General features: G+C 37.3%; 3 protein-coding genes across 5 annotated transcripts in view; 2 read left to right on the forward strand and 1 right to left on the reverse strand.

Annotated features, from left to right (window-relative positions):
• The window catches only part of LOC137040007 (SLAM family member 9-like), a 228,083-nt gene that overhangs the window by 41,631 nt on the left and 169,566 nt on the right, over window positions 1-16,886 (forward strand). The window lies entirely within an intron of this gene.
• LOC137040012 (SLAM family member 5-like) lies at window positions 477-4,664 on the forward strand. The gene is made up of 4 exons (XM_067415419.1): window positions 477-514; window positions 3,331-3,654; window positions 3,856-4,149; window positions 4,268-4,664. The coding sequence occupies exons 1-4, from the start codon at window positions 481-483 to the stop codon at window positions 4,393-4,395; spliced, it is 780 nt and encodes a 259-aa protein (XP_067271520.1). The 5' UTR covers window positions 477-480; the 3' UTR covers window positions 4,396-4,664.
• LOC137040016 (uncharacterized) lies at window positions 6,647-14,921 on the reverse strand. Of its 3 annotated transcripts, XR_010897798.1 has the most exons (7): window positions 14,726-14,921; window positions 12,491-12,889; window positions 12,164-12,220; window positions 10,794-10,898; window positions 10,659-10,709; window positions 10,229-10,292; window positions 6,647-7,170 (listed from the first exon to the last, which is right to left on the reverse strand). XR_010897798.1 is itself a non-coding variant. In XM_067415423.1 (6 exons), exons 1-5 carry the CDS (start codon window positions 14,769-14,771, stop codon window positions 10,240-10,242), a joined length of 660 nt encoding a protein of 219 aa, XP_067271524.1. In that variant the 5' UTR covers window positions 14,772-14,921; the 3' UTR covers window positions 6,647-7,170; window positions 10,229-10,239. The 3 variants fall into 3 exon arrangements, 2 of the variants coding, with proteins under 2 accessions (XP_067271524.1, XP_067271525.1); XM_067415423.1 differs by lacking the exon at window positions 10,659-10,709; XM_067415424.1 differs by lacking the exon at window positions 6,647-7,170 and having other exon boundaries at window positions 8,207-10,292.

The raw sequence follows: 16,886 nt of genomic DNA on the forward strand, positions 1-16,886 counted from the left end.
CACACAAACTCGTCAACTATAATATAGCAAAGCACACAGGAGCCTGTACATGAATATGATTCAATTGAAGACTCGAGCAGCTCAATGTGAAACCTTTTGTGGTTTGATCTGCTCAGCTTTATTTAAACATGTGGTTTGTGTGTGTGTGTGTGTGTGTTTGTGATCAGCTGATAGCTTCACGAGAAAACACACAGTATCAAACCCTTAGTGACCATCCTAAGACCATTCCACATGTTTATCAGCAAAACAATGATAAAACATCTGAAATCTATTGCTGCAGCAAAAATAATATATATTATATAATATAGTATTTAAAATAAAATATTTGAAACCATCGCATGCGAGAGTGTGTATGTGTGCAGGGAGTGGGTGGTGCTTAAATATTATTGGTGGAGGAATCGCACGCGACCCGATCTCAGTTTAACTCCGTCCTGTTATCTCTGAAGTGTTCACAGACTAGTGTGACTGTCTGAACTGAACATGTTTGTGTTGTTCTGCTTGTGCCATCTGATTGGTGAGTTATAATCATATTCATTTTAACACATCACTTGCTTTAGTTTTAATACAGAGATTTAAAACAGATCCGGATCAGATCAGATTGATGAAAGATGCTCAAACCAAACTGAAACGTTATTGCAAGATGAATAAAACGACATGAGTGAATTTTTTTTTTGATGAATCTGAAGTTTATTTTACTGTTTGTTGTCTAATTTCTTGTTTCTTTTTTAAAGAAAACTATAATGACACTTTTGATAGTAGAGAGAACTATATGGACATATAGACAAATACAAGTCAGGGCTGTTTTAAGGGGGGGGGAGGGGGGGGGGGGCGACACTCAGTTTCAGTCAATCTCATGTCAATCTTGAGTACCTATAGAGTAGTATTGCATCCTTCATATCTCCGAAAAGTCTTTAGTTTTATTATACTTGTAAAAGAAATATGGGCTGTACCGAGTCTTTCCGGAAAAAAACGAGCGCCTGGAGGCGTATCGTGTGGGCGGAGCTAAAGAATAACAAGCGCAAAGCGGTGACGTCCTCAAGCGTGGAGAAACTCATGGCTATCGATCTCAGCTAATAGATATATGATCCAGAATCAGATCCGGAGGCTGAAATAAATTGAACAGGAGAAACAGCAACAGCAGGACGTCCGTCTCTGTGGTATGGACTGTATTTAGTGGCCTGTCAACATTTGTGTGTGTTTACTCGCAGTTTATGAGGACATGATTCGGTTTATGGACTATTGTATGCGACTAAACCTTAGCAGTAGCTAGCAAAACGGTTTTGCACGTCAGACTAGTGTAACGTTATACAGAGAACAACAATGGAGTAACCGTTAGCGCATTTGAATGACGAAGCACGCGATCGTGTCGTTTACTGATGTTTACTCACGCGACGATAGCCAACAGCACAGACATTTGAAGCAGTTTTACTCACCGGCTGCTTCCAAAGCAGGACCGAACCTTTATCGCTGGGACCGCTCCGTCAAAAACACACTTCTTTGGTATGATTTGGTGAAGTCCTTTGACAGCAGTGACCGTGGAGATCCACTTTGCGACGCGACTGAAGCGAAGTTGTGAAGCTTCTCGTCTAGGGTTGCCACCCGTCCCGTGAAATACGGAATCGTCCCGTATTTTCAGGAAAAATTTGTCCCGTATTTTACATAGGTCCACCCGCATTGTGTGAAGACATGTCCTATTCTGCCCCTAATTGGGTCGCTGCCGTCGTTGGTTTGTTTGATTGGTTTGTTTCAGGTTCACGGGCCGTGAATCACGACCAATCAGAGTCAGAAGAGGAGGGGACCCCGCCTCGCCGGTTCTTTTCTATATGGGCAGAATCCATTAGAAACGATGGCGGAGGCAGGTCCAAATACCCTATATCAAAATATTTTATTGATTGATAACGTTAGATTTCATATGCTGCCTATTAAGAAATAATGTAGGCTACATTAATGATGTTATGGTATGATTTGTTTATTAAGGTTAAGTTGTACAGTCAGACACAAGCATTACTTTAATAAGAGATAAGATATATATATTTAATACATATTCAATCAAAATAGGACCTTTTAGGAATAAAATAAACCACTATTTGTTATGCTTAACAAATATATAAAAACGGAATAATACATAAATATATTTACTTAACTTACCAAAAATATAAATGTTGTTAAGTGTTTTATTAAAATAAGAAATGATTGTAGATATTATATCATTTACAGTTATTTAGGTGTGGTTTCACTGTTTGGATGGTGTTACTGCAAACAATGACAAATATTTTAGTCAAATCTTTGTTCACAACACTATAAAATTACTCGAGTTAATTTACAATTTCTTCTCCTGCTCCCCTCTAGGTTACAGCAGCTGAGTTTGTTTTTCATTGTCATAGCTGTGTATTATACTGAGTGCATCTGTTCACACTGATTTCAATAGCAGATATCCTATTATAATGTCCATTGGTATCAATCTTAATATATATACAAATTATGACAACATGTTTTAAGTTATGATATACGACCACTGCCCTGGCACACCATCGGGACTGTGGTCATCGTGGCCCCGAGGGGTGTGGCCCCCGCTGCGGCAGGCGTCCCTTATTTTTCTGTATTGAAGGTGGCAACCCTATTCTCGTCATTTCTGCGTTCAGATCGGTTCAAATGCAGCGCTGCCTTCCCAGAATGCTGTGCTGAAGCGTTGAAGTCGCTTCATTGACGTCAAGCCGACCCATACTCGAAAAAAACTCTCAGAAACTTGTGAGAAACTGGAAGGAGTATTTTTGACACAGAAATACTCCATCAAACGTCCAACATTAGTTTTTGAAACTTTGTCTATGTTTAGGATGGGAATCCAAGTCTTTAACAGTGTAAAAAGATCAGTATGCATGAAACAGCATTTCACCCCCCCTTTAAACATCAGTGTCTGTAAAGCTGTTTTTGTGAAAAGGAAAGTCTGATCGTGAGGTTTATGATAACAGGAGAGGAAATGAAAATCATCCTTCAAGTCAGGGCTTTAAGGGATGTTCATCTGAGCATTTTAGTCTACATATGTATCTCTGTGAAACGTTAGTGAGACGTTTTCAGCCGCTTTACTGGATTTGCTAATTTGGCTTCCGATAACCTTTCATTCTCCGGAGCAGAAGCACTGAAGGAGCCAATCAGATTTAAGATGAGATGAGCACGCCTGTAGCTCCGCCCACCGTGTGCTAACAGTGCCAGATAACTGAACAAAACGCCTCAAAAACTATTAATCCTCACTCCTCCTGTGTCTGCTGCTGTTCATCATTACAGTTATAAACCTGATCTACTGTATGATTAATCTGTGACTCTGTTCTTCAGGTGTGTTTGCTGATCCAGACGGAATGAACTCAGTGTCAGTGACGGAGGGAGATTCAGTCACTCTAAACTCTGATCTCACTGATATAGATGATGAAGATCTGATTCTGTGGAGGTTTGGAGCTAATAACACTTTAATAGCTGCGATTGATGTACTGGACGAGAGTATCGCTGTATATGATGTTCCTGACGGGAGATTCAGAGACAGACTGAAGCTGGATCATCAAACTGGATCTCTGACCATCACAAACATCTCAACTGAACATGCTGGAGATTATCAACTAAAGACCAACAGAATGAGAAAGAGTTTCAGTCTCACTGTCTATGGTGAGTTTAATGTTAGTTTAGCACCTAATTTTATCTTTAAAGAATGACTAAATAATTTCAATAATCAATAAATTCTCTCTGAAATTTATCCATATGTATAATTAATAACCCTTTTTTTATGGAGATGAATGAAGATCACAAGATGCTCACTAACACTTCAATAAGCACTTTTTGAACTTCTCACATTTCTCTCTTTTCCAGCTCGTCTGCCTGTTCCTGTCATCATCAGTAACTCTTCACACTGTTCTTCATCATCATCCTCATCCTCATGTTCACTGGTGTGTTCGGTGTTGAATGTGAGTCATGTGACTCTCTCCTGGTTCAAAGGAAACAGTTTATTGTCCAGCATCAGTGTGTCTGATTTCAGCATCAGTCTCTCTCTACCTCTGGAGGTGGAATATCAGGATAAAAACACCTACAGCTGTGTGCTGAACAATCCCATCAGCAACCAGACCAGACATCCCAACATCACTCAACTCTGCCACACATGTGCAGGTACGGCTGTTCACTGAATTAAACTGTTTACTTGCAGATATCTTTTTGAGTTTACGACAGAGAATAATATTAACTTTTTAAAATCACAATTCAATTCTTGATTGCTAAATCTTCACAGAAGTCCACGTCCACTGTTGTGATTCTGCTGAAGCTGTGCTCCGATTGGTCGCCACTGCGCTGATGGGCGTGGCTGCGGCAGCTGCTGCTGTTCTTCTGATCAATGACGTCAGAGCTACAAGAGCTTAAACAGAGAAAACAGAACAGATGTCATAAATATATTGTGATATATATTTCAGTTTAAAAACATGAGTGGTCTACTTGTTTATTGATTGTGAAGCTTTGCTTATATTCTCTCAGGACTGGTTTGTAAACGCTCGTCCTCTGAATCTGGTGAACTGAGGCCATCTGGTGGCCAAGACTATGAGTGTTCTTGATTATTTCAGTTTGTTCTGTAATGCCATCAATTTTACATTTCTTTTATTCTTTCTTAATTTTTATTATGTTGCTGTTTTCATTTTTTTGATTTATTGGCCTAATTGTATGCAGTAACCCCGGTAATAGAAATGTAAAAATATTTTTCACGCCAATAAATCACTGTAGAATTGAACTGAATGCCACCTCAAACTGATCATATATAGGCCTAAATGGTCATTTAAAAGTGTAATACAAGAGTCAAAGTTGTTCATAAACTTAACATAACTTCTGAGAGAAAGTGAAAGTTCTGATCAGTGACTTTTTCTTGTTTTGATGGAAAGGGGCGAATAGGCAAAATAAAGCTTCTGCTCATATAAGTCATTCTGAATAGACAGATAACCAACATACATTTAGAAAGCCAACACTTGATAGTTCAAGACTCTGACTGTTAATAATATGACAGTATATAATCTCAAAAATATAACAATAAAGGGTATACATCAGCATCACTTCCCCGCCAGAACAGGAACATCCCACAGGCCTGAGTGGCAGAAGAGCTGCTGTGTGCTGGAGGTAATAGAGGAAAACCACAGACTGTAAAAAATATATAGTGTTCCTTACAACTTACCAACGATTCAGTGACCAATGGATAATGACATGCAGCAGAGTTGTGTTTTCCTGATATTTATATGAGTCTGATTTCAACACATACATTTTTCTCCTGTAAAAATGTATGTGTTGAATGTAAAAAAAATGTAAAGCGCTTTGGATAAAAAGCGCTATATAAATGCAGTCCATTTCTCCCTGTCAGTCATCATAATTTAGAGAGTGAATCCTGCTTGTATATGCAGATGGCCTGTGTGTTGAAGTGTGTGTGTGGCCGCTTGTCAAGAATGGAAAACAAAAGCATATCATTTGTTTATCACCTAGACAGCGAGCAAAGAGCACTCTCTATTTTCACTGAAAGCTGTCACTCATTCAATAAACACAATCTCACAAAGTTCGGCGGTGAAGCTGGTATACAATGAATCTCTTATTTTCCCAATGTCTGCACTTACAGAGGCGTACGCGCGTGTGTGTTAACTAAACTCACCTGGACAAACACTCGAGCGGTGAGTGATTCCAAATCCAGCACTGTGATTGGCCATTTCGTTCAAGAACTCAACAAACATGTCTGTAATTGGCTACATTACTCACTAAAGTGAAAATACATTGAACATATAATCATTTGACAAGTGCAAGAATGGAAACAGGATTTTTGACAACTCCTATTCACAAATAATATCCTGTTGTTATTTTCTTAGAGGATTACGAGGATTGCAGATCTCAGAGCAGCAGTTATGAGCAGCTTTTCCATGTAACATCAATCAGAAGCAGCAGACAGCAGTCAGAAAAGAGTGAGAAAATGACAAATTTATCAAGTCCTTCTGGCACAGGGATGTCCACGGCCAAGCCTCCTCCAAACCACCCTCATGATGGACCTGGTTTTGTGTTTTTTTGCGTAATTCACACTGTAAACCAATGCTATCTGTCTGCCACTCAGTGGGGCGTAACCGCAGGCGCTCCAGCTGACGGTGACGTCATGTGCATAACCTATACGTAATTTACATTTATAAAAAAGGAGGTGGCTGTAGAAACTAAACACATTCAAGCTGAAGCCACAGTTCTGCTCATGTTTCATTTCAAACATGAGGATTTTTATCTAAAAATATATATATATTCGTTTTATGAACCTTTTCTAAGACCATGTCATGCATGTCGGTGTCACTCGTTCTGCCTGGACCTCATCGTTGCTTTGGTTCCTCAAGCCGGCCGGTGTCATCTTCTAGGACTTTCAGGCCTATACATTTCAAAAGCGCTTCTAAATTAGCATAGTTTCGAGATTTCAACTTGTAAAAATGCTCGTAATTATAGGAATCTTCAGAGAGCTTCATACCACCTGACTGCTGCAGATTTATTCATGCATTGATAGTGTTACCATAGAAACACACCATTCCCAGTCCAAGTCACACAAAGCCCAAAGACGCAAGAAAATGCACAAACTCCACAATAAAATAAATAAATACAAAAGACACTATTTAAATTATTTTTTCACTATTTATTTTTTTATTTTAAACTTTTTTCATCAAAGAAAAGTTTTACACAACTGTACTATTGAACATTGATAATAATAATTATTCTTGAGCATCAAATCATCACATTAGAATGATTTCTGAAGGGTCATGTGACTGATGCTGAAAATTCAGCTTTGATCACAGGAATAAATCACATTTTACAATATATTCAAATAGAAAACAATTCAAAAACATTTTGAACAGAAGTGCATATTGTAATAGTTTAGAATAAATAGGAGGATGCACAAATAAAATACAGTGCAATCAGTCGGACGTACAGTAACTCAGAGCTCGTTCAGTAAATGCTCAGATGTGTTTGAGTCTGGATTTGAATGTGGCGACTGTTGGAGCACATCGGATCTGTTCAGGAAGCTGGTTCAGCTGCGGCTACATAACGGCTGAAAGCAGACTCTCCTTGCTTTGAGTGAACTCTTAGTAGTTCGTCCTCTTGCAGGAGTGTAGGGGTGGAGTAGCTTTGTCATGTACGAAGGTTCTACATTATTTAAAGATTTATAGACAAGTAGTAAGGTTTTATACTCGACAATAGTGTGGTGGTCGAAGCACAGATAAAGCAGGGCATAAATCTCAAATCTCCCACATTAACAAAAGTACCACTGATATGTCTACTCATTTAGCCTCTACCAAAGAAAACAATGATAGGTTTTATCAAATAATACCATACCAATTAAACCCCAAACACCAAAATATACAATGTATCATACAATAATACAGCTATTATAAGGCACAATAAAAGACACTATAGTCTAACAACAAATAAAGAGATAAACTGAATAAAATGAAGATCCTCTCCGAATCAGATTGAATTTCCTCTGGAACAGCAGAAGTTTAAAGTGACTTCCAATAGGTGAACAGTGTGTGACAAAAGAAGTTTTTTTGTTTTTGTTTTTCAGGTTACGTCCAGTTACATTATAATGTTTTCCTATCACTATAAAGTTATCCATGTGTTGACTATGCTGTATTAATGCCGTCGTTAAAACACATCGCTCAAATGTTTAAAGTCACGTTTGTTACCGTCTATTTGCAGTATTTTATATCCAGCTGGAGGCCTTTATGCATTTGTTATGGACCAGAGGCATCTTTGAAGCTATTGACAAGCCAACTGTATCCTCATGCAGCCGACAAAACATAAATCAGAAACACATTTGATATCATTTTCTTTTTATCGTCACTGTAAAATATTTTGATTATATAACCAGTGACAAAATAGCTATATTTTAATATTTTTACTCGATATATTTTTATTCCTACTTCTCATTCTGTTCAGGTTGTTGGTCAGATATTTGTATATTTTTTCAGTCAGATTCCCTGATCGTCTGTGGTATTTGATGTGTGATCTGTTTTTGATGTATGTATGTTTATTGATTGTAAAGTGCTTAGAGTTTGAGAAAAACACTATATAAATGAAATGTATCATCACTATCATTATTTTTTACATTTTTTTAAACCAATGGTTGGGTTTGCCCATTATTTGACCCGAACATGGGTTGAAACAGTGTTTTAGAGTAGGTATAGTGGAGGGAAACTCAACCCATGAATCCTCCTTATTTAAAGGTGCAGTGTGTGAATTTTAGCAGCATCTAGTGGTGAGTTTGCCGCTCAACCCTTCCTTTCAAAGCACATAGAGAAGCACACAAGACAAAAATGTCGTCGGAGAGAGCAGAGAGTGACTAGCGATCTGTAAATTAGTTTGTCCGTTTTGGGCAACTGTAGAAATATGGCGATTTCACTGTAAGGGACCCGCGGTGTGTGTGGCTCATTCTTAGGTAATAAAAACATAACGATACATTACGTGAGGTCTTTATACTCACTAAAAACATAGTTGTGTATTAGCATTTCTGTCAATAGATCCACAAATAAAAATACTACACACTACAACTTTAAGGAGCAATATAATTATATTTTCAGAATGACAATTGTATAAAAGCAGATCTGTTTCCTCACTAGCTAGAGAAGCATTCAGCTTTCCACTTGCAAATTCCACCGTGTAAGCAGAGGTAGAAAGAGTAACAAAATATTCTACTTAAGTAAAAGTACTGTTACTTCAATGAAATTTTACTTAAGTACAAGTAAAATTACTGGTCTAAAAATTTACTCAAAGTTTACTCAAAATTTACTCAAATTTACAAAAAAGTAAAAAGTAGCTCATTTAAAATGTACTCAGAGTAAAAGTTACTTAGTTACTTTTTTAACAGTGGGGGTGGGACTCTACCCTGTAGGGTTGTGATAGAATGAGATTTTCACGATATGACAACTATCTCAGAAAACATCAATTAAACATTTACTGTACCTATTATTAAATGATGGTTATTATCACTTTTAAAATGATGTTAAATGAATGAAGAAGATTGGTCTTTTTTTTATTTGGTTGAAGAAATGCTTTTTTATAACAAACTTAAAACCATTTGTTTATTTTGTTTATTAAAATGTCAATAAAACATGTCTAATAAACAAAATTCAATAAATTATCAATTAGATTATCAACTTATTTTTTATCATTAATTCGTAAAAATGTTTAAGAATAATAGAGTCCATATGTAGTAGACGGAGCAGCTCATTCACAAGCAGAGAGAGAACAAGCAGATCATATATTCATATAGCAATGTTTTGTGCTTTAATGTTCACAGACCGTGTCGCGATTTGATTTATTTCTAAGGCCTACAGCTCTACATTCGAGTTTTTCGTTCATCCACCAGTTTGCGTGTATTACACCAATTCTACGTTATAATGTAAAGTTAATGTTCATGACTGGATTCCGGGATTCCCTCTGCGTCACAGAAATCAATCGGCCTAAGTTATAAACATACCTTTATCTGCACAGAGGGATGTGTGCCCGAACATGTTCTATGTGTTTCTTCATTTGCATCCACATTTTGTGCAAATTTGATATCCTCCAGGACAACACCAAATTATTTTTTTTCTATATCCAAAGTATTTCCACACTAGCCAGGAGTTAATGATGGCGTTTTGCTTTCACCTGGGGCTGCGTCACTGACGTCTGTCTTGTTCGTCTCCATCTGATATTTGCGCGCTTGTTCTCTCACGCGTCCCGCGCCCTCTATTCAATATTAGTCATTTCCGAATCGCGTTTTTTTTCCTCCCCTCTTTGCATTAATGATTTATTTTTACTCAGTAACGGATGTGATTTAAAATGTAGCGAAGTACAATACTTCAATCAAAATGTACTTAAGTAAAATTACAGATTTTTAAAACTACTTAAAAAAGTAGAAGTACACAGAAAAGCTACTCAATTACAGTAACGCGAGTAAATGTAATTCGTTACTTTCCAACTCTGCGTGTAAGTAACAAATCTGCCATGGCGCGAGGTGAGTGCAAATGGCTTTTAAAGGGAAAGGGAGATGAGACTCTGATTGGTCACACCCATGGCTTATTAAGAGAATAGGCACAACCTTTTTAGACCATGCGCCGGGCACACACACCGTTTTTGTCCGTCATTAAACTACCTAAGTGCACTTGTGCCGTGTGCTTTAGACCATGCGCTTAGCTCGTTAAAATAGGGCCCATATGCTTACCATTATCATAACTACTGTTTTATGAACATCATATTCTCTACAGATGACATCTGTCTTTCTCCTTCTGTAAGAAAACAATGAACAAGATAAAGAAAGAGAAATTAGCAGTGAAATAAACACATCTGTCATCAGAAATAAGTAATAAGATTCAGTTTAAAAGTTTTTTTTCTCCCAGTTAGATGACTATATATTAAATAAAATATATAACAATATATACAATTTCTACTCAGTCAGTGGAAATATAAATATACAGATATATGAGTCTCAGTCTCTTCATGTAACCTCAAACTAACTGGATGATATTGAGAGTAGATCTGTGTCAACTATGCCATCTGTTTTCACACTCTTTGTTAATTCAAAAATATCGCTTGATTATTAAAATGTATTTCTCTATTTTCTACAAAGAGACTGCAGTAGTGCAGCATCTTACCTCATGTTTAGACTTTCAACAGATGCTCAAGCTTGTTTTTCTCCATGTTTGCTATAAAAAATGACACACAATTAAACACATGCCTAATAAAGATGAGGTTTTCCACTTACTACAGTATCTGTGGGAGGTACTTACCATTTTTAGAGCGCTTGTGGAGATAGTAAATAACACCAGCTACAGATACGAACACCAGCAGAACAACAGCAGCAACTACTCCAGCTATGAGCCCTGAACACTGACCTGAACAGATAAAGACAGACAGTCATTAAAATTTAAAAACTTAGCCTAGAAATCTCGCCGCACCCTAGCGGCAGCAAATCTAATCTGCCCGCGAGTGTCGTCTAGCAATACCCTTCTGAGCTGTATTCGCCTAACTCTTGTCGGGCCAATCACATTGTGTATAGAGTCAGTGGGCGGGGCCATAATGACGATGGCCGAGTTGCGTTTGCGTGCTTCTAGTAAACATTAGGGCCGGGACTTTAACGCATTAATTAATTATGCAAAAAAATAAATAACATAATTTTAACCACACTTATTTTTGCTCCGCGGAACGTTTTTCAATGAATGAGTTTCATCGGACCGATTATACTGGAACACCAACTAGCGTTCACGAGTCACGACAACAACAAACCAGTGTGAAAATGAACGAAGAAGCTGATGAGACCGCTTTGCTTGGCCCCGCGGATGGGAAATTTTGTTTTAAAAAACTAAAGGATGGAAGCGTCGACAAGAGCATGGTTGTGTACAAGCTATACAAGAAGGAATTTGCGTATCACCGCAGCACATATAAATAAATAAACAATATTTTGTTGATTAAGCTTATGTATTCAGTCATTATTCAATGGTATACTAAAAATCCATGTGAAAAATTACTTCTCATTGTTTTCAGGTCAAATATTTATATGCAATTAAAATGCGATTAATTTCGATTAATTAATTACAAAGCCTCTAATTAATTAGATTTTTTTTTTTTATCGAGTCCCGGCCCTAGTAAACACAGAAACTGGCGAACGGCGGTCTTTCGAATCAGCTTTGACCGCGACTCTGGAAGACTTGGAGTTAAGCTTTTCTCTGAGAAAAGAACAAAGAACGGCACTGAAGTCATTCTTAAGAAGGGAAGATGTGTTCTGAGTTATGCCGACCGGATATAGCGAATGTTCAATCTATCGACGAGCTCCGCTTCACCTTCGTTGCTCTGGTTGGACAACTCTGAACACATCTTCCCTTTTTAAGAATGACTTCAGGTCCGTTCTTTGTTCTTTTCTCAGAGAAAAGCTGAACTCCAAGTCTTCCAGAGTCGCGGTCAAAGCTGATTCGAAAGACCGCCGTTCGCCAGTTTCTGTCTTTACTAGAAGCACGCAAACGCAACTCGGCCGTCATCATTATGGCCCCGCCCACCGTGGGTGCGTCTAGATTTCTAGCCTACAGAAAACCAAACACAGCACAAACACCTCAGATTTTTACAGATGATTGTAAATAAAAAAGGAAGGGAGGAGAAAACATACTCCAGTCACACTCTTCCTCGTTCAAGTCTTCAATAGTTTTCTCAGGAACAGACAGAGCTGGAAAATACAAGGGAACATTAGTAAATAAATGTTTATATAGGTAGAAAAGGAGCCTTTTAGGAACAGTTATAATATATATTTTTAATATCATCAATGTTGAATTATTCACAAGATATGCATAGTAAGGATTGAACAGTGTTGTGTAATCTTGACCAAATCAGAAATGGAGTAAACCTGTTCTGAAGCAGGTTTTATATACAAGGAAAGAGGAAATAAACTGGTCTGATGACATTCAGACATTCAAACCATCACAAGTGACCGACTCACCGCTGACGGAAACACTGAATGTTTTTATGCTGTCGTCAATGTTGCTCGTTTTTGTGGTGATTTTTGTGCTGTTACACTTGCTGTTTCTGTTCAAGCTTTGGCTGGTTCCTGAGCTCTCACTTCGGATGAAATGTGCTTCATAACGTCCAGTGTGTTCAGGTCTGACATCTGTGATGGTAAGAGATCCGCTCTTATAGTCCACATCCAGTCTGCCGCTGAATATCCCTCCTTCTCCATCATACAGACAACTCTTGCTGGCCTCTCCATTGATCAGAGCTATGAGAGTGTTGTTAAAATACCACAGCATCTTGTCACGTTGTTGTTTGGTAACACCAGTTTTTAGAGGGACTGACTCTCCCTCCTTCACTGACAGTGTTGTCACTTCATCACCAGCAACACCTGAAGACAAAAATAAACCATAATTAGTTTGGGTGTGTGAATTTAACAAGGAATTCAACAACACAGCAATGTTTTTGTATTATCTGAAAGCCAACCCTAGTGAAAAAAGTAAGTATATTTGCGGCCAGACTCATTTTTTTAGTATACTCGATACTTGAATCGCGTAACGTTTGGCCATTTTATTCCAAAACAGTTTGTCGTCACCATCAAGGTCAGGCAGCGATGTGACGTAATTGAACTGGTCCGAAGAATGAGCAATGTACTTTCCGCTCTCAGTGTTTTATTAAATAAATAATGCAACATTGTACTTCACCTGCAAGGCTGCAAACCTCCCGCGCCGCGAGTGAGCGACATACAGACGAGTACCGTCAGCAGCTCTGCCTCTGATTGGCTGCAGGCATTGAGCAACACAATCTGATTGGTCACAGACCAATGAAGAGACATTTAAAATTCCGATAAGAAACAACTATTTAACTCATATTTTCTTGCGTTGTATTTTAAGTGTGCTGTTGGTTTAATATAGATGTGTGTGTAGGATTGTAACACGATTCTTCTTTGCCAGTGTAATCTTATTAAACATATTTGCACTTAAATCACAACTAAAGTAGGGCTTAGAGCATACACTGCATATATTTAAAAATGGGACGTTTAGTCCATGTAATAATTTACTTATTTAATAATAATGTATTATCACTTATTTATTCATGCTTAAGCTTGAACAGTTAAGCATGAATAAATAACCTTAAACAGTATTTATAACTTTTTACACAGCTTAATGATATTAATTATATATTTTTAAAATATGCTTTTAGTGCATTGTTAACAATGACAATTTTGAGCATAAGTTTAAAATATAAAAAAAATATATTTTAAAGTAATGTTCAAATAAGTACACTTTACAAAAGTACACTGAACTTTCATTTAAAGTATATTTTTCAAAAATATATTTTTTTAGAAAATATACTAAAATACAATTATTTTAAAGTGTGTTAAACGTTGTATTGTGAAATATGATGCTAATATATTTTTTATATATTTAGAAATGGTACATTTTTTGTAAGTATATATCGGAAAACCCTTACGAAAGGAAAATATATTTACCAATATATTACATGAAATATATTTTAATATATGTAGCCTAATTATATATTGATGGTATTATAAAATATATTATATATTAATGTAATATTGCAAAATATACAAATGATTGCCGCTTTCAATATATTGCAATATATTGGAAAATATAAATATTAAATCCCATATATGTGATTATATGGGATTTAATATTTATATTAAATCCCATATATTCACATATATGGGATTTAATATTTATATTTTCCAATATATTAAATCCCATATATGTGAATATATGGGATTTAATATAAATATTAAATCCCATATATGTGAATATATTGCCTAATGTATTGAATTATATTTTCCAATATACTGCAATACATTTTTGTTTCGTAAGGGAAGAGAATATATTTGAAATACAATAAAGTATAGGCTACTTTTTTTTCCACCAGGGAATGGCAGAAGATATACTGAACTACAATTCTGAAGGTGTGGCAACTGCCTCAAATTGTGATTCTGCTCTCTGCGGAACTAAAACTGGTGTGGGAGCCAACAAACGATCTTCTGTCACCGAGCTCGGCAAAATAAAAACATGAACACTGCGCGAACGTAAACTACTGTAATCCTATGTAATGGACTGAATTTGCGCATTTAGAGCTATGCATTAATCAGAGACATTTGTCCAAAGCAACTTGCACAATTTGAATTCATGCATTTTGAATTTGCATGTCATTATGTTGAAAACAACGTCATGCGACTTACCATCAACGAGAAAAACCAACAGCAGGAGCAAAAAATAGCCTTCCATTTTTTTTGTTTTTTTTATAGGCCCTATATATTTTTTTTCGTCTGATAAAACAATTGAATCGAATCTTGAATTAATCTGCTTTCATTTTTCCTTTCGTCCATAAATCCTCCCGCATGCAGTGACCCACAGAAGTCCGCAGCAGTCCTTGCAACGAATGTTTAAGAACGAGTCAGGCCACACCTTCCTTTATAGGTTGCGATGTTCCTGCACTGAACTGAAAGCGATAGTTATTTTTTAAGTGTTGGCGTGGTTGCATGTTTTGTGTCACAGTTATTTAAGATAGCTATTTTAATACACCCTTGACCAGTTAATATGTTGGATTCGTTATCCCTGCTGAAAAAAAAACATCTAAAACCCCACGTTTGTTTGGTGGTTTTCAATCGCATAGTTTGATGACTTTTCATCTGTTTATTCTGCTGTCTAAACCAGTGAAGAAGACCATGGCTATTAGTGATGTTGCGCATGAGACTTAAGTGTAGGCTATAGCTAGTATATCAAGTATCTACCTCGTGATGCACCATTTTAACTAGGTTTCGTATTCAGGCTGTAGCTATCGTTTATCAGAAAGTCACGTGATGGGTGTCAAAATACAGGCTATAAGTTTCGTTTTCTGGTAAATGGGAGTTTTAGTTTGTTTGTTTGATGTGTGTGTGTGTGTGTGTGTGTGTGTGTGTGTGTGTGTAGCCACGAGTCACCAAAAACTTATGTATGAACAAATTTCCTTAAGGAAACATTCTCATTGATGAAATGCATTCCAGGGTTAGCTGTTATCCCAGCAGACGGATCTGTTCCCGGTTCAACCTCAGAGCTTCATTTGCATACAAAGAAGGCTAAGATACATAATCTTAAGGTATAAATAATGCAGTATAATAATGCACTTTAAAGATATCTTGATATGCATTTATGACTTTATTCTTGTCGAAAATAAGGATGTGGCCATGCAGCAGAATACACAAGAAATAAAAAAGGAATAAAGACACAAAAGAGAAAAGGAATAATTATTTTGCATTATATAAATTTAATGTAGAACTAGTCAAACGGGTGTAAGACAGAACAAAGGAGGTGCTGACTGATTCTGTCACGGGAAGCTCGCCAAAATGCCCCGCCCCATACGCAACAAACTGAGATGCTCTGTGTATTCTGACACCTTTCTATCAGAACCAGCATTAACTTCTGGAGCAATCTGAGCTCCAGTACCTTGTCATTTGATCGGACCACACGGGCCAGCCTTCGCTCCCCATGTGCATCCATGACCCTGTGGCCGGTTCACCACTGTTCCTTCCTTGGAGCACTTTTGATAGAGACTGACCACTGCAGACCGGGAACAGCCCACAAGAGCTGCAGTTTTGGAGATGCTCAGACCCAGTCGTCTAGCCGTCACAATTTGGCCCTTGTCAAACTCGCTCAAATCCTTACGCTTGCCCATTTTCCTGCTTTTTACGCATCAACTTTGAGGAAAAAATGTTCACTTGCTGCCTAATATATCACACACATCCTCATGTAGGAAATGTATAGAGTGACATTTCTCTAACCGCTGACGAAGAGATACTCAGTATAATTGAATTCACCTGTCAATGTGTGTGTCATAATGTTATGCCTGATCGGAGTACGTCAATGCAGCTTCAATGAGAATCGAATGCATCAAACTGAAAGTAGAAGAATTAACTTCAAGGGAAACAAGATTTTCAGGCCCCAACTATGGCATTCGAACATAGGCATGATGTTATAGAAAACCACAGCGCATAGAATGAACGCAGCTCACCGATTGTGACTCCAGCAACTGTGTCAAAGTGAAACTTCTGTGGTCTCATTTATTTAGAAAGAAAACGTAGTCTGACCAGATGGATGGAAAACCTGTGTATTATTGGACACAAGTTGATGCGAGTGTCAGTATTTGTGGGCAAAGAGTCTTCATTTCCTCTCCCTGTTATCATAAACCTCACGATCAGACTTCCTTTTTTCACGAAAACAGCTTTACAGACACTGATGTTTGAGAAACAGTCCAATAAGAGTCCGAAACACATACTCATCATTCATCACTTATAGACCCTGAAAAAAATTCACACATTCAATTAAGTTATATTTTCATTCCATGACATTAATTCTTCCAGTTAT

This window comes from Pseudorasbora parva, chromosome 14, assembly GCF_024679245.1.
Source record: "Pseudorasbora parva isolate DD20220531a chromosome 14, ASM2467924v1, whole genome shotgun sequence".
NCBI classification, from domain to species: Eukaryota; Metazoa; Chordata; class Actinopteri; order Cypriniformes; family Gobionidae; genus Pseudorasbora; species Pseudorasbora parva.